At 41.8% G+C, this 25,889-nt stretch overlaps 1 protein-coding gene across 2 annotated transcripts in view; it reads left to right on the forward strand.

The window, feature by feature from the left end:
* PHAF1 (phagophore assembly factor 1) overlaps positions 1 to 19,848 on the forward strand; it is a 57,600-nt gene extending 37,752 nt beyond the window's left edge. For both annotated transcript variants that reach the window (XM_077455152.1, XM_077455144.1), the window contains exons 11-17: positions 556 to 639; positions 5,719 to 5,801; positions 10,202 to 10,245; positions 10,359 to 10,402; positions 11,911 to 11,969; positions 12,872 to 12,944; positions 19,388 to 19,848. In XM_077455152.1, the coding sequence (XP_077311278.1) occupies positions 556 to 639; positions 5,719 to 5,801; positions 10,202 to 10,245; positions 10,359 to 10,402; positions 11,911 to 11,969; positions 12,872 to 12,944; positions 19,388 to 19,477 (477 nt within the window). In that variant the 3' untranslated portion in view covers positions 19,478 to 19,848. The remainder of the gene's footprint in view (positions 1 to 555; positions 640 to 5,718; positions 5,802 to 10,201; positions 10,246 to 10,358; positions 10,403 to 11,910; positions 11,970 to 12,871; positions 12,945 to 19,387) is intronic.
* The last annotated feature ends 6,041 nt before the right edge of the window (positions 19,849 to 25,889 follow it).

Consider the following 25,889-nt stretch of genomic DNA (forward strand, 5'->3'; position numbering starts at 1 on the left):
ATTTTTATGTTTATTTTTGATATTGACATTAAAAACAATAGGGTCCCTTCACATGGGCTTTCCGATCGGGTCTGCCTGTCCGTTTTTCAGACGGACCTGATTGGATGGTCCATTCACCCCATCAGGCAGCGGATGTCAGCAGGGACATCTCCGCTGACATCTGCTGCTATCCATTCTGATCCTGTCCACCAAATCCAGGCGGATGATGACCCTATTTTCCATCCGTCTGGCGGATCAGATAAAAATGGACAGACGACCGGATTTTATCCGATCGCCCCATCTGAGCAGGACTCTGACAGGTCCGACTATGCACAGCGAGAGGAGACGGACCTGTCATCCGCCTGCTCAGCGGGGATCAACAGGACAAGCCCATGTGCAAGGAGCCTAATTGATTAACACCAGTTTCTTTCATATACAATCTATAAATATGAAAGGTTTTTAAAAATCTATACTGTAGATTTGTATAGGTGGCAGATTTCTACCAGTGTATTGTTACAGAAAATGTATAAATTATTCTATTGCTGATTAAGCAACAATTTTCTGCTTTCTTACCAGATGAAGATTCATTCCCCGTCCCCCCACAAGCAAGTCCCTGCAAAGTGCAATGATTATTTCTATAACTATTTTACTCTGGGTGTGGTGAGTATAGATCCAGTTTTATGTGCAATTTTTATTGGTAGTAATATAATATGATACTCTTAAACAAATGAACACACTTAATTGAAAAAGTGGAAGTAAAACACCGCACTTACCGTATATACTCGAGTATAGGCCGACCCGAATATAAGCCGAGGCCCCCAATTTACCCCCAAAAAAACTGGCAAACTTATTGACTCGTGTATAAGCCGAGGGTAAGACATGCCTGTCCATCCCTGTGTGTGTGTCCGTCCATCCCTGTGTGTCCGTCCATCCCTGTGTGTCCGTCCATCCCTGTGTGTCCGTCCATCCATCCCTGTGTGTGTGTGTGTCCATCCATCCATCCATCCCTGTGTGTGTGTGTGTCTCCATCCATCCATCCATCCATCCCTGTGTGTGTGTGTCTCCATCCATCCATCCATCCCTGTGTGTGTGTGTATCCATCCGTGTGTGTGTGTGTGTGTGTGTGTGTGTGTGTGTGTGTGTGTCCAGCCTACCTGTGTCCCGAGCCTTTGTCCCGAGCCTCCGTCCCGTGCCTTGCCTCCTTGCCTCCGTGCCTCGCCGCCGTGCCTTGCCTCCGTCCCGTCCCGTCCCGTCCCGTCCCGTGCCGTGCCTTGCCTTGCCTCCGTCCCGTGCCCTCTTCGTCGGCGCCTCGGCGGCCATTGTAAAATTCAAAAGCTGCGCCGCCGCCTTCGCCTGTGATAGGCGGAACACTGAATTTCCCAGCAGCCTGTGTTCCGCCTATCACGTACATCGTATCATCCTCGTCCGTAGTACGAGGATGATACGATGTCCGTGATAGGCGGAACACAGGCTGCTGGGAAATTCAGTGTTCCGCCTATCACAGGCGAAGGCGGAGCCGGAGGCGCGGCTTTTGAATGATAGAATGGCCGCTGTCTGTCTGCTCGACACGCTGATCGAGCGGGCAGACAGCGATGACTCGAGTATAAGCCGAGGGGGGCACTTTCAGCCTCAAAAAAGAGGCTGAAAATCTCGGCTTATACTCGAGTATATACGGTAATTGCTCCCTTTTTTAAAGAGGAGGGTCATTCTGGAAAAAAATGTTTAGCTGCTGACTTTTACTGTACAAATACTGTAGCTGCTGACTTTAAAAAAAAATGCACTTACCTGTCCAGGGATCCAGCGCTGTCATCGCCTGGGCTAGTCCTACTGTGCATGTGTGTGTAATGCTGCATTTTGTGAATGGGACCTATGATGTGTCCCCAACGACTGCAGGGAGGGAGAGATTAGAACTTCCTCTTGGCTCATCTAGGCAATCCGAGTGGGAGTGGGTACCTGTCAAAACTAGGTATCCACTTTCCCCAGCAAAACAATGACATGCCAAATGTGGCAGGGGAGGAGGACTTAAAGTGAAACTCCACCCAAAATGAGAAGTTCCACTTTAAGACCACTTTCACACCACACTGCCCATTGTGTCGGCGGTAAAATGCCGCTATTTTTAGATTTGCGGCGCATTTTCGGCCGCTAGCGGGGCGCTTTCACCCCCGCTAGCGGCCGCGAAAGGGTTAAAACCGCCGCAATAGCGGTGTTTTGCCAGCGGTAATGCAGCGCTGCCCCATTGATTTCAATGGGGAGCAGCGGTGGAGGAGCGGTAAACGCACCGCTTCTTCACCGCTCCAAAGAAGCTGCTGGCAGGACTTTTTTCTGACGTCCTGCCAGCGCACCGCTGTTACACACAATGGTGCAGCTTCTTTAGGGCGGATTGCAGGCGCTATTTCTAACACTATAGTGCCTGCAAAACGCCCTGGGCTTAATATACTCTTGGAAGTGTTTTGTTATATCTGTTTAATAAGTGGAAATTTTTTTTTAATGGAAACTTAGTTCTGTCTTCTGCACACTTCCTGTGTTATCTCAAAGAGCCTTCCTAGTTCTTATCTTGGACTACAGAATAATTAGCCATTTGTAGTAGTTTAGTGAAGGACAACTGGAAGAGATGACACCAATCGGTCTCCAAAAACATTGTGTTGCCTCAACAGGACATATGAGCTGAGTGCATTTCTGTTAGATCAACGGGTACTTTTCTGTACCTGCAGGGTCTTTAAAAGAATTAACCTGGGGAAATTTGTATGTATTGTAGAGATGTCCAGTATTTTGTTTTGGGGGGTTGCCTTGCCATGCACTTTAACGCTGGAAAAAGACTGGTTAGAAAGAATCACTATATAAAAATAGAGGCTGTCTTTTTTTTTTTTTTTTTTTTTTTTTTTTTTTTTTAGAATGGGGTGGCATTCCAGCTGCTTTTGATTCAAAGCTTGATGGAGCCTCAGCAGAAATTAGCAGATTTGATTGAAACCAGGGTTCTGTCTTGGGGCCAGTGCTGTTCAGTATGTGTATTAATGATAAATTGAATGAATTGATAATGGAATTAAAGGTATTGTAAAGTCAGAAGTTTTTTTTTATTTTAACGCATTCACAGCCTTCTGTGTTGCAGCAGCCCCCCTAACTATGCGTTAAGATAAAAAGCCTTCTGTATGCAGCAGCCCCCCTAATACTTGCCCCATCTCAGTCCGGCGGTGTCCTCCATCGACCATCTGCTGCTTTCAATCAAAGTCAGTTAGCCAATGTAGGGACACCCAACAGGAGGGGGGCCAGCAGCACAGAAGAGGGACCTGAGAAGAGGAGGATCCCGGCTGCCATGTGCAAATCCACTGCAACAGAGCAGGTAAGTATAACATATTTGTTATTTTTATAAAAAAAAAAAAAAAAAGACTTTACAATCACTTAGAGCTCAGTTTTAGTGTTTCTGATGATACCAAATTATGTTGGGAAACAACACAAAATATAGCATTGTTACAGGAAGACCTTGACAAATTAGGAGGTTGGGCAGCTACATGGCAGGTGAGGTTCAATATTGAGAATTTAAAGTTATCCACTTTAGTGCCAAACATAATCATGCAAAATACATAGGAGAATCTGTGATGGAAAAGGATCTGGGGGTGCTTGTAAATCAGAGATTTAGCAATTGTATGCAATGCCAAGCCACATCTAACAAAGCTAGTACAATACTGTCATGCATTAAGAGTTAATTTAAGACTCCTTTCACACTGGAGGAATTTTTCAGCCACTTTAGCTCTAAAAATAGGGCCTGTAAAGCACCTGAAAAATACCTCATCTGCAGTCCAAGTGTGAAAGCCTGAGTGATTTCACACTGGGGCGCTGCGCTTGCAGGACGTTAAAAAAAAAAAAATCCTGCAAACAGCCTTTTTGGGGCACCGCTCCTAAAGCACCCCTGCCTATTAAAATCAATAGGCAGTGGCGCTGAAGTGCCTGCAAAGCACCTTGGCAGCGGCGCTTTTACCATTACCCCCGCGCACGCGCTAGCGACCAAAAAGCTCCTCTAAAGCGACGGTAAAGCGCCCATAAAACTGCACTTTACAGCTGCTAACGCAGCCGCCTTGTCAGTGTGAAAGATCTCTAATAGTTCTACCCCTTTATGAAAGACTGGTTCAGCCTAATCCTCAATACACAGTTCAGGTTCTGTCAAAGAAAAAGGTAGTTGGATTAGAGTTCAGCAATGGGCAACAAAATTAATAAAAGGGATGGAGAACCTCAGCCATGAGGATCATTTATATAGATCAGTGGTCATCAACCTTGTCTTCAGGGCCCACTAACAGGCCAGGTTTGCAAGATAACTGAAATACATCACAGGTGATCTCATTTGCTGCTCAGTGATTGCAGTATTCTAGTCTGTATCTCCCCAAGGTAACACATAAAACCTGGCCTGTTAATGGGCCCTGAGGACAGGGTTGATGACCACTGATATAGATTACAACTATTCACTCTGAAGAAGAGGGGCATAAGAAGGTATATAATTACAATGTACAAATATGTCAAAGGTAACTCCAGTAACTATGATAAACGGTTTACTCTAAGGTTACTGAAGAGGACAGGTGGCCTTGAGTTGAGGTTAGAAGAATGGAGGTTTAACATTAGATTGAGGAAAAACTTCTTTACTGTTAGCCCTTGTACACACGGTCGGACATTCCGACGGAAAATGTCCGATCGAATCGTGTTGTCGGATAATCCGACCGTGTGTGGGCTACATCGGACTTTTTCCATCGGAATGTCTGACCAACAAAGTGAGAGCTGGATATAAAATTTTCCAATAACATGATCCAATATGACTTTGTCCGATTGTTTGTAGAGAATTCCGATCGGACATTCCAAAGTGCGACGCATGCTCAGATCAAATTACAAGACCAAAGCTATAGCCTGAACGTAGTCCCGTTGTAACGAAATAACGTCATCATGTTCGGAACAATCGGATTTTATGACAACTTTGTCCGACCGTGTGTATGCAACACCAGTTTCGGACAAAATCCGATGGATTTTGTTGTCGGAATGTCCAACCGTGTGTACGGGGGCTTAGAGAATAACAATTGCACACACTATGAACTGGATGAACCTTTTTTTTTTGTTTTTTGTTTTTTCAACCTTATAAACTATATAACTTTGTAAACATGCAAACAATAAATACATTAAATACATGCAAAGAATTTGAGAGTTTGGTTTGTTGTACCAAGAGATTGGTGTATATTTCCCTTCAGACTCAGTTTGTTGTCTTTTTAGTAGCCATACCGTTACTATACTGATGCCAATTTGTTTTCACTTCATATACACAAGTGTTTACAAGTTTGGAATCCTAACAGATTTTTTTTTTTTTTTATATGTTTTTGATATTTTCTTCACCAAGGTAGCATTAAATTGATTAGAATTAATAATCAATAGACTGACAATGTTAATAAATTCTTTTAATTTCATATATTTTTTATAAAGCCAGCACCTTGAAGATGACACTGGTTCAAAGTTGACTCTGTTCAAAGAAAAATAAATCTAAGAGGAAGAATATAAAATTCTGCAGCTTACTAGTCATTAGATGTGGTGGCTGCATTTGTTTTCTTTTTTCAGGCTAAGTACAAAAATTGCCTGTTGATTTTACTGGCGTAAAGCTACACAATGTTTTGGTTCTCCTGTCTGCTTATTGGTTGGGATTAGTATGCCTGTTTAAACTCTATACTGTAACTTGAATCAGAAATAATCCTTGCTTGTCTCTCATATTTGCAGGATATTCTTTTTGATGCAAATACCCACAGGGCCAAGAAGTTTGTTTTGCATACAAATTATCCTGGACATTACAACTTTAATATGTGAGTTGATGTGTGACTCCTAGTTACGTGTTTTTTTTTTTTTTTTTTTTAATACATATTATTTGTTTCTGCCATACTGTATATACAGTATATTGAATACATCCTTTCATTAGTAAAAATGTTTCCTCTCCATATCTGCTTAGACTCTTTCAAGATACTGCCATAAGAATGGAGCAAGGATAGGAATATTTGTTTTTTGAATTATTATAAATGTGTATTGTTATAACAGTGGTCTACTCCAATTGTGTGTACAGTGATGGTAGGAAACCTTATTGGGTACAAGCTTTAAATAATAAAGACCAAGGTTTAAATAGATTTTCTTATGAAAAGGCTGCTACCATTGTTTGCATCATAGTTTCATAGTTAGTAAGGTTTAATAAAGATCCAGTCCATCCAGTTCAATCTGAGTGTCTACAATTGTCCCTATCCCTGTACATTACACACTCACATTGGTCCCTACCGTGAAGGAGCCCACAATCCAAGGTCCCCATTCATATACTAGCGCCAATTTTGGACAGAATCCAATTAACCTACCTACCTGCATGTCTTTGGTTTGTGGGAGGAAACCGGAGTACCCGGCGGAAACCCACGCAGGCACAGGGAGAACATGCAAACTCCAGGCAGGTAGAGTCGTGGTTGGGATTTGAACCAGCGACCCTTCTTACTGCTAGGTGAGAGTGCTAACAACTACACCACTGGTCCTATATCTCCTGACTGGTACCTGCCTTTATTCCACTGCCTGTATATGGGGAGGCAGGGTCTGTGTCAGGTTGGCTAGGCTTGGGCAGGCCATACATGGTGCAAATTTCTTTCCTGCAACCAAGAGTTACAGGAAAGAATTTCACACGATTCCCCCATCAACACAGACAGTGATGATAGGGAAATCAGCAATTGTCTTCTCCCAGTGGGGGCGGGCAGGGAAGCCATCCCCATCGGGAGAAGTCAGTGATAGATCTAGTGATAATTGCAAGAGAATCCGGCAGGCTGTTTGTACCCAAGTTGATTGATCAACTTGGTACATGCAGCATGCCCATTAACGCTTTGAATCTTTGCTGGTTCCTGATAAATCAGCCAAGATACGAACTGTGTATGGCCAGCTTAAAACAGATCTCGCCTTGCCAAAACCCAAGATTAAAGATAGGCGCTGATGAGGCAATATGAAGCTGAAAGATCTAATAACGATTTCAAGACCAAAAGGTCTGTATGGACTTAAAATGTCTTTACAGCAAGAAGCACTGTTTAATTTACGCAAGAAGTACAGCTGGCTGTATTTCTCCTGTAGATCACAGGAGTGCAGTTCGTTCTGCACTCCCGGGACCCGTTTTCAGCAGAGAGCGGGCTGAAGTCTGCTCTCTGCTGACATCACAGAGTCGGTCCAGGCTCTGCGTTATCACAACCATGGAGTCGGCATCTGCATAGATCTCTGGATGGACACTCTGCTCAGCCTCTCAGCGAATTGCTGAGAGGCTGAGCCAGCCACTTGTGCCCCCTCCACAGCTCTGCTCTCCAGTGAGCGAGGAGGGGGCAGAACAGAGAGCTGTAACTGACAGTCACCAGCTCTTTGCTTGGGGAGCTGTGAAATTGAAGGATCGTCAGTGTTTGATTGCTCGGTTCTCAGTGTTAGAGGCGCCGATGCTGCATCCACCTAGGTAAGTATGAATCTTTAATCCGTGACTCTAAATAACCTGTCTTTTTCAGCCCCAACTAGTTCTTAAAAAATAAAAAATAGGCTGTAAAGCATATACAAAATACAGAAAGCTACAAGGTTCCTTCCAGACATAATTAACAAAAAGGACACTTGGTAATATGGTACCAAGTAAAAATTGTTAAGCTGTGCAGCAGTAATTCTCTCAAGAAACCTCTGCCAAGTGTGCAGTTCAGATATGTGTAAAGCCGATAAGGGAGTGTTTCTCAAACGTTTTGATCGTGCGCCGCACTAAAAAGATCTAAAACTTTTCACAGCATACCTGAAAAGATTTAACAATTTTTGTGGTGAAAGACATTTTTACATATATATTTAATTTTAAATTGAATGTAAAGGATGTGCCTGCTTACAAAAGCAAATCAGATTGAAGCGATTATAATCTTCAGATAATGTTTCTCTTTCAGAGTTCCATACTTGATTAAGTATTTTTCCATCGCTAAACAATGAACAAACTTTATTTATAAGAATCAAAGTTGGAATGGAACGGTCTCTGTTATTATAATATGATTAGAGCAATCGAGGTCTCCCGAGATCTAGCACAAGTCTTGCGTTACGAAAGAAACCAATGAATGACAAACTGACAGAGATTGCATTTTTTATATCTGTTACCTTATATATATATATATATATATATATAATATTTTTTTTTTTTTTTTAAATCGATTTAATCAACTAATTTCGCTTAATTATAACGCACATACAGATTCAACTACCTTATTTATCGGCGTATAACACGCGCCGGCGTATAACACGTACCCCAAGTTTAGGAGGGTATTTTGTGGAAAAAACTTTTAGGAGGGAAATTTAAGGAAAAAAAAAACTTACATTTAAATGCCCATCAATGCAGCCTTATCAGTGTCCATCTGAAGCCTTGTCAGCGTCATTTGCAGCCTTGTCATGCAGCCTGTCCATCATCGCAGCCTTGTCATGCAGCTTGTCCGTCATTGTAGCCTTGTGCATCAGTGATAATGTCAGCTTATGTTTTTAAAAATGGCGCTGCTGAGATGTCCTGTGTATCTCGGCGGCGTCCGGAAGTTCTTGGCCGCTTTCGGACCTTCTCGGCGGCTTTCGGCCGCTCTGGGACCTTCTTGCGGCTTTCAGCCACCTCGGCCCTTCCCGCCGGCTTTCGGCCGCCTCGGCCGTACTCAGCGGCTTTCGGCCGCTCTCAGACCTTCTCGGCGGCTTTCGGCCTCCGAGAAGGGCCGAAGGCGGCCGAAAACCACGAGAAGGGCCGAAGGCGGCTGAAAGCCGCCCAGAGCCCAAAAAATCGCGCGGAAATCGCGGAGGACCGGCGTATAACACACACCCGCGATTTTCCCCTGATTTTAAGGGGAAAAAAGTGCGTGTTATACGCCGATAAATACGGTACTTTTAGCTGATCTCTTGCATTGCAATTCTGCATTAGTCAGTGGGAAATGTGGTATACACTATATACAATCACCCCACACAAGTTAGTTTCCACAATCCATGACTTAACTTCACAGTTCACACAAATACGTTTTAAATTCAAACTGTAGCACTGACGTAAGTAATTTTTTTTTCTCCACAGTAGCGTGACAATCCCACCACCTCCAGTCTAACTAATCACTCTCGCCTTATGGCATGGACCCCTGTGCAAACAGGTGGTCATGCAAGCGGGTATCAAAAGGGTTAACGTGGACCATAAACTTCTCTCACATCTCCTTAGATTTCAGCAAGGATGCCAGGTCATGGGTAGAAAGAAAAGAGCTAAGTGCTCACCGCTTAAGTATAAGATTTAATTTTTGTGTTCAAACACAAACTACTCACATAAAGATGATAAAAACACAGCATGTAAAGCCGACAATCGTGTTAGTTCCGTAGGGCAGCAGCGGGTGACCTCATGCGTAGCGCCTCCCCCATAAGCGTTACGTTCAAGAGGAGAGGTGAGTACTGTTCAAAAGAATTTTGATCACTCAAAAAAATTTATCGATTAATCGAGGAATTAATCTTTAATTTCCACAGCCCTAATTTCAAGTGTTTCCAGTTCAGGGTACTTTTGATGCTCCAGCATACAAAGTCATTTCAGACAACTGTGTGTTTTCAGGCTTTTGGTAATATTTTAGGGAGGGTCTTTTTCTGTTTCAGCATGACTGTGCTCCTTATAGATATGGGATAATGAGTTTTGGTGTTGAGGAAGTTGTGGCCTGCACAGAGCCCTGAGCTCTGTACCCACTTGAGCACCCTTGGGATGAATTCATAGGACAATTGCAGGTTAGGGCTTAGGCTTCATTCACCCCAATGATTTAGGCTGGTGTGAATAATATTGGCAGAAATCGGAGACTCCTGCTGCGGTTCTGAGGGGCTAGGTGGGGCCGCTGGACCCGCTCACTAAAATGACAGGCCGCTGGTGGCCACAACTATTCATGGCTGTTTGCACATTAACTGCTGTGATCACTGCTGGACTCACTTTGTGTGCGTCCAGCAGCGATCATCCCAGGTAATCTCTGGCTGTGCGAACAACAGCAAATAGCTGCTGGCCATATGGTGTATGTTAAATCAAAGTTTTTGTTGCTGCACTGGTGCATCCCTGTGATTAAACACTGTAGGTGACACAGGTATCCTTTTTTTTTTTTTTCTTTTCTTTTTTTTCTTTAGGTTGTTGCTCTCATGTTTCCACTTGTCATATAACAGTATTTGATTCTTTTTATATTATGTGAAACTTTTTCTGTTTTAGTTATCATCGTTGTGACTTTCGGATTCCTCTAACTGTGAAGAGAGGTGAGGTTAATAGATTCCACTGCATGTTTCACAGCATTGTTTCCTATGACTGCTCTCTATCCATGTGGTCATGCTGTAGAAAATGACTCAATTTTCTGTTTTTCTTTGTACAGACAGCTCAGAAACACAAACTGAAATCTGCACCACATACAGTAAGGTGAGATATCATTCCTTACATACAGTTGGTCCACCCAAACTTGTTTTTTCAGTACTAGTTTGATACTGGCTGGCTGAATTACATCCTGGCTTCTTATAATTCTTGTATGTGTATGGAGTAGTGCCTGGTAAAAAAATTAATCTCACTTGACAGACCTTTTGAAACCTTTAATGGTTATGAGCTTCAAATAAATCCAAATGTATTATTGCAAACAAGATATGGTCTGTAGGTTTGTTCTTAAATTGAATTTGTATGTAATTCGGAACAGGTAAATTTTTGTAAAACAAAACAATTGTTACGTGTTTTTTTTTGGGGGATAGCATATGGAAGGGCTAACACCCCTGTAACATTTGTTTTGCTGTCTGTGCACCTGTTAACAACATTTCGCCTCACTTTATGTCCCCATGACAATTGGATTGGAGTCGTTTGTAACTTGGGGACCGCCTGTACACACTCCCAACAACTAGAAGGGTTTTATATTCTGTTACCAGTATAATTGTTTATTACTGATTGGTGCAGGAGGAGTGCACTTGTGCTCAGTATATGGTTATTCTTAGAGAGTAGCATAAAATAATAACCATGACTATTATGTACATACATACATAGTATAATAAAAGCATTTGTGACTTATATGACAATATAATGCACATATGTGAAGTGGTTTGTAAAGGCTGAAGTTTTTTTTACCTTTTATGCATGAAGGTAAAAAATATTCAGTGTGCAGCTCCCCCTCAGCCACCCCCAATACTTACCTGAGCCTGATCTCGATCCAGCAATGTGCATGAGACCCGAGGCTCTCCCGGGTCTCTCCCTCTTGATTGACTGAGATGCCGCAGCAGGTGCCATTTGCTCCCACTGCTGTCAGTCACAGCCAGTGAGGTGGGGGCGGGGGGCAGGGCTGAGCCAGCTGAGGTGTCTTGTGGACACAGAGAGCTGGCTCCAGAGCGAGCATGCATGCAAAAGTGCCCCCACAGCAAGCGGCCTGCTATGAGGGCACTCGGGAAGGGGTATTACATGTTTGTTATTTTATTTTTATTTTTTTATTAAATCATTTTTCTTCACAATCACGTTAATTCTGGTTCTCTTTGAATTTCTAAAGTTTTTAGACTTTATTAGAAACTTTACAATGAGCTTGTGCCCAGATCATGCACATTAAAGCATTTACATATTCTGAACTAATGGTAAAAACACTCAAAGTTTAAAATACAAACATTGAAATCTTAGATTTTTTTTTTTTCTATGGTATGAGATATTAGCAGGCTGCCAGTCCTCTGATATAAACAACCATCAGGTGTTCCAACACTCTTAGAAACTGAATGAACCCAACTTTAAAGCCTTTGTTGAGAATGGATAACGTCACATTAAAATCACCTAGTTAGGTGAGCAAGAGCTTATTCTAAAGCTTTTCCTGCTTGTGAGGAATATGAAAAATAGTTGAATGTTCATCGCCTGGGCACATGTTCACTTTAATAATAGTATTTGTCTAATTCACTATGTGTGTATTGCAGTGGGAAAGTATTCAAGAACATCTAGGGCACCCAGTGGAGAAGCCAGTCGTCCTTCACAGGTAAATGTCTGAATATACAGTATAATCGCCCACTTTTTACTTTATGTATTGAGCCGAGTTCATGCCATCTTATTGTGGTAACACGCATTTGTGCTCTGCAGTGCCGTTCATTTTGTTTGTCACCCCCAATAGACTAAGGCGCCTGTGCTTCAGTACACAATAATACACTGCCATATATTGCATTACCACCCTGCTGGGGTGCGTTGGCAGCGCATTAAAAATGAATGCTTGACATAACATGCATTAATGCATTGGACCTTTGTGAACATGGCCTTAGTTTCTGCCTTGGGAGTGCCTTTTAATGTGGTAGTCCCCCCTTTTTTTTTTTTTTTTTTTTTGAGCCATTGTATAATATTTGAAGCGTGTGGAAAAGGGTTTGTTTTTGGCAGTATTTTTATATTTTTATGGATTTTTAATTTTGCAGGTTTGTAATCAGGCTGGATTTTATTCATAAGACCCCTGCAGGTCGTTAGCTGAAGAAGCCCCTGTAGACACAATACCTTGCAGCTACAAATTGCTGATTTAATATGCATGAGCAGATACAGTACACTGAACCGTGTTAAATATAATAGACCTTGGCAAACTGGAATTGCTTAGCAACAGTGCTGGGAAGTTACTATGAAGTGGCAGTTCTATTGATTGCAATTTGTTTTCAACAAACAACAAAAATGCTCATCTTGAGGAAGAGGATTTGCATTACTGCTATAAATCCTTTTTTCTTAAATGGCTCTTAATTATATTCAAAGTCCTCAGAATGCCAGTTATTTTTTCTTTTTTGTACAGCCAATCAATTAAAAAGCTGAACGCAGCTGGCTTCATGTAGTCACTCTCGAGCAATATCCATCTGAAATTGCCACCTTTTTTGTGAAACGTCGTGTCATGTGTCTTTTCCCTCTTTACAGATCATCATCGCCAAACAACACAAACCCGTTTGGATCAACTTTTTGTTTTGGTCTGCAGAGGATGATTTTCGAGGTAAAAAACAAAAAAAACTTGAGTTTTTGTTCACCATTAAAATCAATGTAGGCTGACTGCTAAAAAAAAAAAAGTTCGCAAAATAGAAGTGGTAAAGTGCCTAAGATATGAGATGACAGATCAGTCAAGGAGCATGTGTGTGTGTATATATATAGCAGCTGCAGACCATTCCACCTGACCGTTCTCAAGAAGATATAAGGCCCCTTTCACACATCCGTTTCCGGATGAAATACGGACATACACGCACCCCTATGGGATAGCGGGTGTCTGCGGATGAACATCTGCAGACACCCGCTATCGTCTGCCTCCGCTATGGTCCGATTCTGCAGACGGAGGAAAATCCTATTTTTCTATCCTTCTGCAGAGCGGATCGGATGAACACGGACAGACGGTCTGTGTTCATCCGATCCCCCATAGAGGAGAGCTGACAGGGCGGTCCTGCACAGTGTGCCGGGACCGCCCTATTATCCGCCGTCTCAGCGGGGACAACGGAGCGATCCCCGATGAGCAAGCGGATCATTACTGATCCGTCCCGTGTGAAAGGGGCCTTAAACAGAAAGTTTAAAAAAAACATTGTCTAACCCATATTATTTATTTTGACACAGACCAGTGGTGGGATAGTCTGCAGTGTGTTCAGCAGCACCTCCAGCTCCAATTTTTTATAGAATTGTGATAGGAACTGAGAATTCAGAAGACACATGGCCACCTTTGCTCATAGCAACCAACTTTGATTTCTTCTATTTTTAAGCTGTACTAGGAATGTGATGGCTATATGTTGGTTGCCATAGGTAACACCACCTACTCTCCTATCTAAATTAATAAGAACTATTTTGCTGTTTTTTTAAAAACTTTAAACAATAGTGTAAAAAATAAGTAATACCAAATCCAGTGCCGGGACAGGGTCCTCTAGTACCCAAGGTGAGGATGCCAAATTGTGCCCCCCACCAAGCACCTTAGTTTGGCACTACAACTGTAGGGAAGGAAGAAGTTCATAAAAATAATGGCTGCAGCGCTGGTCAGTGTATACTGAAAGTGAGGGAGTCCATGCTTTCAGAATACAATAGAGTAGTGGGGAGGATTACCTCATCCACCTCAAATGTGCGATGGATGTGAAACGTGTCGTGTTGTGTTTTGTTTTTGTTTTTTGTTGTTTAATTAAGCCAGCTGGCTGATAAAAAGATAAATCTAAAGCCAGTTTAAAGTGGAAGTAAACCCATGGATTTAAACAGTTAAAAAAAAAAAGGCATGCCGGGAATGCTAACTGCACATTGGCTGTGCTCTCAGCCAAACTATCAAACCATCCAATGGCTGGTGTCATAACGAATCACATGTGCAGCACCATAGCAGTTGAAGTTTAAACAGAGGCAAAGATGGAAGCTTCCTTGGCTGAAAACGATAGGGGAGTTTACTTCCACTTTAAGGCATGTTCTGCCTCTGCTTCATCCAGGCCCTGGCCAAATCCTTGGTTGAAAAGTAACATTATTAACTGCTGAAAAGATGACTGCAGTATCATTTTAGATCATTTAGGCTAGGTATCCATTGTAGCATTTGCATTTTGCAGAGCAGAATAGGACTGGCCAGAGAGGGATTACTTTGACGCAGTTGGCCAGCTTAAACATGTATTGCAATGTATGTGAACTAAAAATCCCCATTTTTTTTTTTTTTTTTTTTTATTGCAAAGTTTGCTAGAGATGGTGCGTTGCAGTGTGCAGAGGGTTCATCCAGAACTTTCCATGCATTCTGGAACACATAAGTGTGAACCAGATCTTAGCTGGTGCACACAAAAAAACAAAATTAGACTTTGCATGAAGAATTTTTTTCATTTATTTACAATTATGTTAAAGTCTCTTTTTTTTCTATTAAAATGTTAAACATGTCATACTTGCCTATTCTGTGCAGTGGTTTTGCACAGGGCAGGCCAGATCATCCTCTTCTCAGGTTGCTGGCTGCAGCTCCTGGCCCCTCCCTCCTGTTGAGTGCCTCCACAGCAAGCAGCTTGCTGTGGGGCCGTGGTTTGGCCTCGCCCCTTTTCACTGCTCATTGGCTAACTAAGTTTGATTGACAGCAGCGGGAGCCAGTGGCGCTGCTGCTGTGGCTCAGCCAATCAGGAGAGAGAGTCCCGGGCGGCTGAGGCATTCGCGGACTTCGCTAGATTGAGATGGGGCTCAGGTAAGTATTGGGGGGGCTGAGGGGGGCTGCTACACAATTTCTGCCTTTACAACCACTTTAACTTCATTGCTTTCACAAAGGGTCTTACAAGTTGGTTCCCTAGCATAGCCCTCTCTGTCCTCATATCCCTCTCTTATGCTGTGAGCTTCTGATTACTGTCTGTGCTGGTCCAGCTCCTTGGACCCTCTTTTCAAATGTCTATATAACCTATTATGTAGACTGGAGGAGTGAAGGGGACGAGTAATGGAGTGTTACTTGAGTGACTGCTTTGAGTCTACTTGGACAGCTGACCTCACATCCAAGATAGTAGCACCGTAGTAGCAGCAGTGTCAGGGCATTTGAATGTCTACACAAGGAGGGACTGTTGAGTAAGCAAAATTCATTAAACTTATTAAATGCACATATAATTCCATGGGAAGATTGTTGTTTGCGATTAAAAGTCTGGTGTCTTTAAGCTCAAACTAGCCAGTCAGAAGCTCAACCTGAATGATGACCTGTCCAATTGTCAGACACCATTTGTACAGTGTTTTTGCCATTATTAAAGCGAACTCCATGTACATATAAAAAAAAAAAGTATCTAGTTACCTATACTGTACTTAATGAATTCATAAACATATTGTTTAATTCAACTAGTGTAAATACATGAATTTGACTTCATTTAATGCTCTTGCAACTCCTTCCAGCAGCATCCATGCTGGAAGAGAGAGAGGCTGCCTTTGTGATCAGGTGTCCTGTATATACATGTACTGACAAGGAATTCACTGATGGGAGAAGAAAGCAGAGGGATGATTCAGATTTAAATTCAGAAAAGGGAAATTATTGCGATACCACTACCTTCAACAAAGACAACACAAGAGCACAATAACGCAATAAAATTACCAATAACAGCAATTAGTACAAATAAAACAAATTAAAATTATACTGTAATAAAACACCCATACTATTAAAATAGGACATAGATTAATTAACACAAATTGAAAACAGAAAATCAAAATACAAAAATGCAAATAATGCACCACTTTCTCTAACATTACCCCAAATATTAAATAATATAACACCAACATACTATAAAAACTGCATAAAAATCTTAATCGTAAACCAGATCAGATCAAAAGAAAAGTATGGGAATCTTTTTTTTTTTTTTTTTTTTTTTTTCTTCTTTTATTCATCATGATTACCTAGGTGGATGTAACATCGGTCTGAATCGAGCGATCAAACACCGCTGATCACTCGGTTCTGTCAGTCACTGGCAGCCTGGCCCCCCAACAACCCTAAACCCACCCGCCCCCGTGCTCACAGAGGCTTCAGCCCACTGTCTGCTGAAAACGGGTCAAAAGGGTGCAGATTGAATTACACTCCTGTGATCCACAGAAGTATAGCCAAACAAGCTTTGGCTATACTTCTCCTCTAAATCTTCACATCAGCCCTCAGATGAAGAGAAGAATTATAGAATTTGATAACCACAGGCAAAAACGATTTCCTGTGTGGTGCATTGTGGTTGTAACAATCTGTCCCTGATGGTACTCCGCAGACTAACTAGCATATTGTGGAGTGGATGGGAGGAGTTGTCCAAAATTGAACGTGCCTTGAATAACATTCTCCTCTCCAACACTGTTGTTAGACTCCAACTCTAATCCAACAACATCACTGGCCTTGCAAATCAGTTTGTTGTGTCTATTGGAGTCAGTCACCTTATGCCTGTTTCCTGTTTCCCCAGCATGCCACTGCATACAGGAGAGCGCTGGCCACCACAGACTCAGAAACATCTTCAGCATTGTCCGATTAAATGTTAAAAGAGCTCTGCCTCCTAAAAAAAAAAAAAAAAAAAAAAAGACAGCTCTGGCATTTCCTATAGAGCACCTCAGTGTTCTTGCTCCAGTCCAGCTTATTATCTATGTGCACCCCCAGATACTTGTACCTCTTTGCCACATCCTCTCCTCAGGTGGATAAGGGGGGGTCATCGGTGCCTTCCTCTGTCTCAAGTCCACAAACGGCTCTTTTGTCATTGTCACAAGTTCTCCCCCACAGTCCTATACTCTGTCACATTCCCATCCCTGATACATCCCATTACCGCAGAGTCATCCAAAAACTTCTGAAGATTGCTCCTAGCTTCTCACCCAAGATCTGGCCTAATAGTATCAAAAGCACTAGAGAAGTTAAAAAATCTGACCCTCGCAGTGCTGGCCTATCCAAGTGTGCATACGTGTGATTTAACAATGACGATGATAGCATCCTTAACTCCCAAAATGCAAAGGGTCTAAGGCCTGATTCACACCTATGCAGGTTGCAGTTTGCATATTGCAGATGCAGTTTGCGTTTTTCAGTACACGCTTTTATTGTGTATGGAACCAAAAACCAGAAAAAAATTCCCTTGCCCTTTCCAAAAAATGCACAGATGTTAACTTCATCCATAGGAAACCATATTAAATGAACTGTAGTGTGTTTCTGCAAAACGGAAAATGCACTAAAAAATGCATAGTTGTGAACCAGGCCTAAATATTTACTAACCACACACATTTCCTGGTGTTCCTTTATTGTCCAGTAAAGGGTCATGCGGGGGACAGCTGAAAAGCATGAGATCCCCATAATGACTGTGCTGTGTAAATCTCAGTACTGGATCAACAGAAATATAAATCTTTTAGTAAGATAAACAGGTCTCATATATGTACTTTTAACTACTTCCTGCAAACCGCCATCATTGTACGTCGGTACTTTGCCGTAGAATACCAGGGTTATGGCAGAAATTAGCTGCCATAACCCCAGTATTTTCTTCAATGCCAGGACGGTCTGCTTTCAGATAAACAGATCACTTTTATCAGCGGCGGGAGAGGTGCCTTCCTGCCATGCTTCGGTCATCTCCGCCGCTTACCGGACCCGCTAGTAGTGGCGGAGACAATCCGATCTTATCCCCTCAGTAGCATAGAGCCGAGTGGGGGAAAGATTGCCCTCACTTGGCTCCATAACATTGGATGATGGAAGCGACATCAAACGTCCCTACCGCCCAATGGTCTTAAAGGGGAATTTTTTTATTGCATTTAAGTGTAAATGTGAGATCTGAGGTCTTTTGGACCCCAGATCTCACATTAAAGAGGACTTGTCATGCTTTTTTTTTCTATTTCAAGGGATGTGTAAAAGGACAGTGTAAAAATAAAATAAATAATAATAAAGTGCCCTGTCCCACTGAGCTCACACGTAGAAGCAAACACATACGTAATTCGCACCCGCATATGAAACCGGTGTTCAAATTTCACATGTGAGGTATCGCTGCAATCGTTAGAGTAAGAGGAATAATTCTAGCAAAAGACCTCCTCTGTACCTTAAAACTGGTAACTTGTAGAAATGTTTAAACATCGCCTACGGGGATTTTTGCGGGTCATAGTTTGTCGCCATTCCACGAGTGGGAGCAATTTTGAAGCATGACATGTTGGGTATCAATTTACTTGGTGTAACATTATCTTTCACAATATAAAAAAAAGTTGTGCTAACTTAACTGTTTTCTTATTTTTTCATTCAAAAAAGTGTATTTTTTTTTCCATGCAACGTCTGCCATTTTATTTTCTAGGGTGTCTGGAAAAAAATAAAATTAAAATAATATATATATATATATATTTATATATTTATTTATAATGTTTGGGATTCTAAGTAATTTTCTAGCAACAAAAAAAATATTTTAATTTGTAAACAAGTTTGAAAAATAGTCCCGGTCCTTAAGTGGTTACTAGTGTGTTTGCCTGGAGTTCAGATTTAGGAAAAGTGATTGTAAAGCAGAAAACTTTTCCTGGGCCTATAGTTAATTTAAAGTATAATTAAAGGCACAACTTTTTATTTTTTTCCCATATAGGTAGAGTAGTGAGGGGATAAAACTGGCAGGTTTTAATTGCTGTCTGTATCTCCATTAGGGAGATTCACCCTCTTGTACGGCCCTGATCACCACTGTTGCCAGAAGTGAGGTTAAATCCAAAACTTTGAGGGAAAATCTTCCAAGGGGTACACTCCCTCACATTGGAAATATATCCTTTACCTTCCTGCTGAGTCTAAAGGACGGGATGTAAAGGGAAATCTCTCTATTGAGCCACACATGGTAAAATAAAAACTGGCAGCAGTTCTAACCCTTCCCTACTCCAAAATGCACACAGAAAAATGTTTTGACTTCATAAATACTTTAAATGTATTTCTTGGTCAACTAATTTGCAGCCTTGCTAAAGCGTATATGAAATAGGTATTCTTTGGTGATGTATATGCTTTTAACTTTCTTTTCCTTTCTTTGCATTTAGGTGATGCAGAACAACCACATAGCGTCAGTCACCCTTTACGGCGCCCCAAGAGCCAGCGGGCAGCAGAAATCCTCCGGGCTCAGCCAGTAAGCATGGAACAGCGGGTGGGGTGGTACAGCCCAGTGTGCCTTCACTTGCTGACGGATACTCACACAAGACTCAGCTGTGTGTGCTGTTGGCAGAGAGGCATGGAGCTGCATGGATTGTGGGTGACTGCAGCTGCTGCCTCATTTCCAGTTCCTGCCAGGCATCATCCTCATTGCAGCAAGCGTGCCCTCCATATCCCCGTGACCTCCTCCATAGAATGTCAGGGTCACCAGGGAGCTCTCTGCTGCGCATAAAGCACAAACATGCACGAGCCATGTGCAGGAACAGGGTGTAAGAAGCCTTTGTGTTGATGTTCTTGAATTCACGTTGTATTCACATCTGTATATATTAATATACGTGGATATGTAAACACATTGCAATGTCTGTGGTTAAGGACAGTCTAATATAAACGGTATATATAAATGCAACATAAACAATATATATATATATATATATATATATATATATATATATATATATATATATATATATATATAGCCACACATTCAGGTACTACATCATGTGACTTTAAAAATGGAATACACACAACCTACCGTCAGAATCTGTGTGTTTGTGCACAGAAGAAAATCTGTTGACCCTTCCCCACGTCACAGGCTTCTGTTCCTGATGCTACTGATTCATAATGGATCCTTAGTATTCTTTTCCTGAGTAACTGCCATGGTTAAGAGCATTTAAAGGGGGAGTATTTATCTTAAATCATTGTTTTCTAAGTTGTAAATATTATGGGGGGCATGCTGATCTCAGCTTTTGAAAAGATCTTGATTATCTGAACAGGCTGTCTAACATTGTAAGCCTGGAAAGATCGAATACTTCCCATTTAGGTGATTCTAGACTCTTTAGGATCCAAGCTCAGGTTGGAGTGCTGAAGTCATGTAGCTTTATAAATTTTCTGCCAAAAAAAGCACTGCAGATATTGCAGATACATGGCACCCTGCAGGCTTAATCATACACGTGCTTCATGCATCTAAAATTTTCCACAACTAAAATGTAAATGTGGCAGCCGTTTTGTTGGTAGACTCAGTAGTCAGTGAAAATCTCAGTTCTCTGGGGGGGGGGGGGGGTTGGGGGCGCTGGCATCACCGAGGCATGAAACACAAATGACAAACTTCAGGAACTGCTCTAAGCACTGTGTCAAAAGCAGCCACATGGGGAGATTTTATTGACATTGGAGCACTCAGAATTTGGTGCAGCTGTGCATGGTAGCCAATCGGCTTCTAACTTCAGCTTGTTCAATTAACCATTGGCAATAAAGGCTGGATACTTAGTGGTTTCTATGCAGAGCTGCACAAGATTTCGCACACTCTAGTTTTAGGAAATCCCCCAATAGTGCAATATTGCTGTATGATACACAGTGTGCATGTTGTGGATGAGTATACATTAACCTTCATCAGTCAGCCCTCACATGAGCTGTGCTGACAGTGTGATCAGAGTTCCGGGGGTCCCAAGTGCACATTTTGCACAACTCCTTTCCTAGGTAGAATCCCCACCCTTTGAGCAACATAGGCTGGGTGGAGATGTGCTGTAACAATAAGATCCTCCATGGCAGAACCACTAATGGCAAGCATAGAAATCCAACAGTATACATCTGCTGTGCTTGGTCATATTATATCACAGATCAGACTGCAGTCACCAGCAGCTCTGTCTTTGGGTAATCTTATTACAACACCTCTACCCGGTATGCTTTACTGCGAGTGATACTAAAGTCACATGGAGCAAATTTCCCGAGTGGTTCCAGGCCAAATTTGATCCGTGAGTGACCTGTTGGCATTCTCCCACCTGACCTCATTTATTTTGAAAATCAAAGAAGCCGGATGGTCAGGTTGTCATCTGAACAACAGCGGCATCCAATCCAATGCATCCACTGTTTGGGTTTTTTGACAGCCATGGATATCGGCTGTCATAATACAGTAGTAGGCAGAGGAGATTCCTCCACCCACACTATTTAGTGTAGACGGGGAATCGATTGATATCCCTTGTTCAGCCCATGACACTGAATAAGCAAAATCTTAAGTGTATGGCCAGCTTAAAGCGGTTGTAAGGCTTTTTTTTTTTTTTTATAAAAAAGAGGATATACTTGCCTGCTCTGTGCAAGGATGTTGCACAGAGGGGCAACTTAGTTCCTCTTCTGGTATTCCCCACTGGTGCTTTCTGCTCCCACGCTTCTCCGAGTGCCCCCATAGCAAGCCAGCTGCTATAGGGACATCGTGACCCTAGACACACACAGCGTGGCTCTGCCCCACCATCCACTCCCTATTCACAGAATTTGACTGACCGCAGCAGGCGCCAATGGCTCCCATTTGTGAATACAGGAAGAGTGGAGACGAGTTACTGCACACGTGCACAGCGCTGGATCTAGAAAGGATTCAGATAAATGTTGAGGGGGGATCTGCTATTTAAAGGTTTTTTACCTTAATGCAGAGAATGCATTGGGGTAAAAACAACTTTTGCATTTAGAACCACTTTAGGAGGCAACAAAGACTTAGAGGGTCATAGCGCCTCTTTGTACATACCTGAATATGATGTAGTGGATGGGGCGGTCACAAACAAGGTGTTGGATATGGCAGAACTGCTGGTTTGAATCTTTATATGCACCCTAGTTTCAACATAGGGAGGTAAAATATCTTGAATGGTTATATTTAAAGCTGCTTACATTATGACACATTCATATACATATGTATGAAACAATCAGCGCCACCCTAATAATCAAGTGCAAAGTTGCAGCCGCTATACACTTTAAGTGAAATCACTACACTTAAAAAAAAAAAAAAAAAAAAAATTATATGTGTGTGTGTGTATATGTACTTTTTGGTGCACATACATATTTTTATATATATCTAAAAATATGTATGTGTACCAAAAAGTACCCACAGTGCAGCGCTACTACAGTGATAATTCAATGCTATATTATGTATACATGCAATACAATTCATAAATTGATAATAAATGTCCTATAAATCAATATCAATCTTGATAGTAGTGCTGCAGTGTTATCATCTCACTGTGTTTTTCAATAATTCTTATTGCTTGTGCACACCACCACCAGCTATTTAATCTGCTCACCTCAAGGATGAGTCAGGCAGACTCATATGAACTCTTTATTTTCACTCCCCAAACATCTTTTCTTTCTCTCAGGACTCAGCTGATCAATTTCTCCCTTTCAAGATCTCCACTCCACCCAATGTGTCCCTCACAGATAGGGGGATGATCTCCGAGATTATTCATCTGTTCCTCCACTTCAAGGGACTTGTGTATCATGTAATAAAAAACACAGTCGGCATAGTGCTCTCTGCTATAAAAGTTTTATTTAAAACCCTGCTAAAAGAGGATACTTGCTAGATAGTAAAACAAAATTTGCTTGTTACATGTATTGGGAGCGTCCGCTCGTTCACCACCGTGGCTGCGCGACGTCACAGGCTCAGATCCGGGGTTTTAAATAAAAGTTTTATAGCAGAAAGCACTATGTCGGCTTTGTTTTTGATTACATGATACATGAGTCCCTTGAAGTAGAGGAACAGCTAAATAATCTCGGAGATTTATGGAACATTTATTATGAATTTTTTATGAATTAGAATTTTATTGTATGTCTACATAGCACTAAATATAGCATTGAATTATCACTGTAGTAGTGCTGCACTGCGTGCATGTGTGTGTGTCTTTTGATTATATTTATATAATATATCATTTATAATTTTATGACACATTCATGTTTTTTAATCAGGCGGGCATCTCTGCTAATACAAAGAGTATTAGCACAGTAACCCATGGCAGCCAATCAGAGTTGAGCATTTGGCACAGGAATAAGAATCGATTACTGATTTTTGCTAGCACACATTCCCTCTATGCTATAGCTTAGTAAATAATCCCTTGCATTAGTCAGTAACAGGACATTATACCTCGTGCCTCTGTCGTTGTCTGTTCCTAGTAACCTGATAGCCCTGATACTTGGTCCCCTCACACATTCACTGCCTCTTCAGTGTATGCAAAAGGTACTCTTTACAAAGGGTATCATGAGTTACTCCTCATTTGAGCCATAACCTGAGTATCTCGCAGCCTTTCCAATAAATGCGCATTGTTTGCAGCCTGCCCCATCAGTATGAATAAGCATGCAAAAATAAGATGCTTGCCTTTTTTTTTATTTATTTTTAATTTTTTTTTCTAGTCATTTGCACTACATACACTTTACTTGATCAGTCAATGTGTTCACTGAACATCATCTGAGGGATCTTATGGACATTCGGATGTTGAGCGTAAGGCTTATTTATATGGTGGGAAATTAACCTTCGCCCTGCTTTCCTGCACTAATGATTACTTGACAAGCTTTTTTTTCTTATTATATTACACCCCTTCCTCTCTGTTAATGATTTTGTTTTCATACCCATTTAATTGTGACTTGTAACTTTTTTTTTTTTTTTTTTATTTAATAACTATAGTAATTACTCCACTTGAATCTTTAGTTGTGGTATTTTTAAGCAAATCCTCAAAACTATTTTTTTTTTCTTCTTTTCCAATGTAGTAAAGTGCTCAGAAAGTCTTTATTAGTACAGTTATTAGTTTATTAGTTATTAGTACAGTGTTCCAAACTGAGGCCAAATAAGCCCCATTTGCACCTTTTTGTCAGAACACCTTTCCCCTCTTACAGACAATAGCCAAAGACCGGATCTGCATGTGCGTTGGTAATTCTCTTTACTTTCAAAAATGACAAATTCCTCCACAGTTCATGTCGCTTGACATTGTCACAGTCGCTCTAGATATTGAAGTCCATTCCCAACAAAGCATCTATACAAATCCTGTAATTTTGTTTAGGTGGAGGGTGACACTTGAAGCCTCTGCAGCCCTGTTAAAAAAAAAAAAGTCAAATTTGCTGCCTTATTCTTTAAATGCTAGTTGCCTGGCTCCCATGTTGAAACCTTAGCTAACTGTTGTAGTTGTAGGCACCGTTAAACAATTCATCCCCAAATTCAAAACAGAAGCACTGAATTTGTTAAAGTATCTCTCAGTAGCTCAGCAAACCCTTCTCTTCCTCCCTGCAGTGACCCAGCAGCCCTCTAATCTCTTAAAGCAGAAAGCCGGAGCTCTTCGAGGGGGAGCAGGGTGAACTGAGCTGCTGAGAACCAAAAGGAGAAATTCCGCTTTTCTTTCTTGCACCCCTGTCCCCCTGCTCTCCTCTCCCATATTTGAAATGTATGTTTTTGTGGGGAGCAGACCCATGATTTTTACAGGTACCGGCTCCCACTTTCAGTCGTATCGTCACGGCCATCCAAGTGGCAATTCGCACGCCCCCCCCCCCCCCCCCCCACAACCTCTTGGGACACGTCACAGGTCCCAAACTGCGATACTATTCGCACGGCTCGCAGCTGGCTGTGAAGCCTCAAGGAGTCGGTCCTCTACCCACAGTTAAGATGCCGGTGCCTGGATCCGAAGACTGACAAAGAGCTGAGTTGGTGACACTGTATCCTGGGACAGGTAAGTGGGCATTTTTTAAACATCAGCAGCTACAGTATTTGTAGCTGCTGACTTTTACATTTTTGTTGACAGGGCGAAGATCCTCTTTTAGTGCTTCTGTTCTGAACATTGAGATGAATTGCTTCATAGTGCCCGCAGCTACAAAGATAAGTGTGGGCCTTATTTTAAAGTTAATTTAATGCTAATTAAGAATATAGAAAATACTAAATGTCTTTCAGCAGTTTCAGTTCAGCACTGAATTTAAACAGCAGAGCTGCAGAGATCCCTGTGTTATTACACAAGGCTTCTCATATCCACCCAGCTTCAACTTTCCTGATATGTCCTTTATGGTCTCCAATAGGATATCTCTTAAACTGTAGCCAAGCTGACCTGTAGCGTTCTATGTCAAGGTTTGTAAACTGTTCATAGCAAGACATTTTCAGCAAGGACCTGTTCTCTATCACTACTAGAGCAGTGGGGGGGGGGGGGGGGGGGGGGGGGTGTACTGGAGGGGAGAGACTGTCTGTAGTATAATTCCCATTTGTAATATTTTGCTGTAAACTTGTGATACATGGACAAATTTTTGTGTGTTTTCCACAGAAACAAAATTGTACAGATTTTGTATATAATATTTTTTTGTAAGACTAACTTGTGTGTAGGTTATATTGACACACAGGTGGAGAGCCAGAATGAAAAAGAGAAGGGCACCCCAGGACCAGAGAGCAGTGCAGGAATTGTCTTCCTGGTTCAGTCATCATGCGGCCTGCATCTCTGTCTGAGGTTCAGGTCTTGTCACCAATTTAAATGTTCACTTTTCTAAACCAGTTTTCCACTCGTTTATTTCAGTTCACTGGCTTGAATTGATGTCGTCTTGTATGGTATGGGTAAATATCCTGTGTGAAAAGCCTCAATGTTCTTCACTAAGAAGGCCATGGAAGTAGTACTCTTTCCT

The sequence above is a fragment of the Lithobates pipiens genome, unplaced genomic scaffold (assembly GCF_037356315.1).
Source record: "Lithobates pipiens isolate NorthernLeopardFrog02 unplaced genomic scaffold, aLitPip1_a1.2 Scaffold_10, whole genome shotgun sequence".
NCBI lineage: Eukaryota > Metazoa > Chordata > Amphibia > Anura > Ranidae > Lithobates > Lithobates pipiens.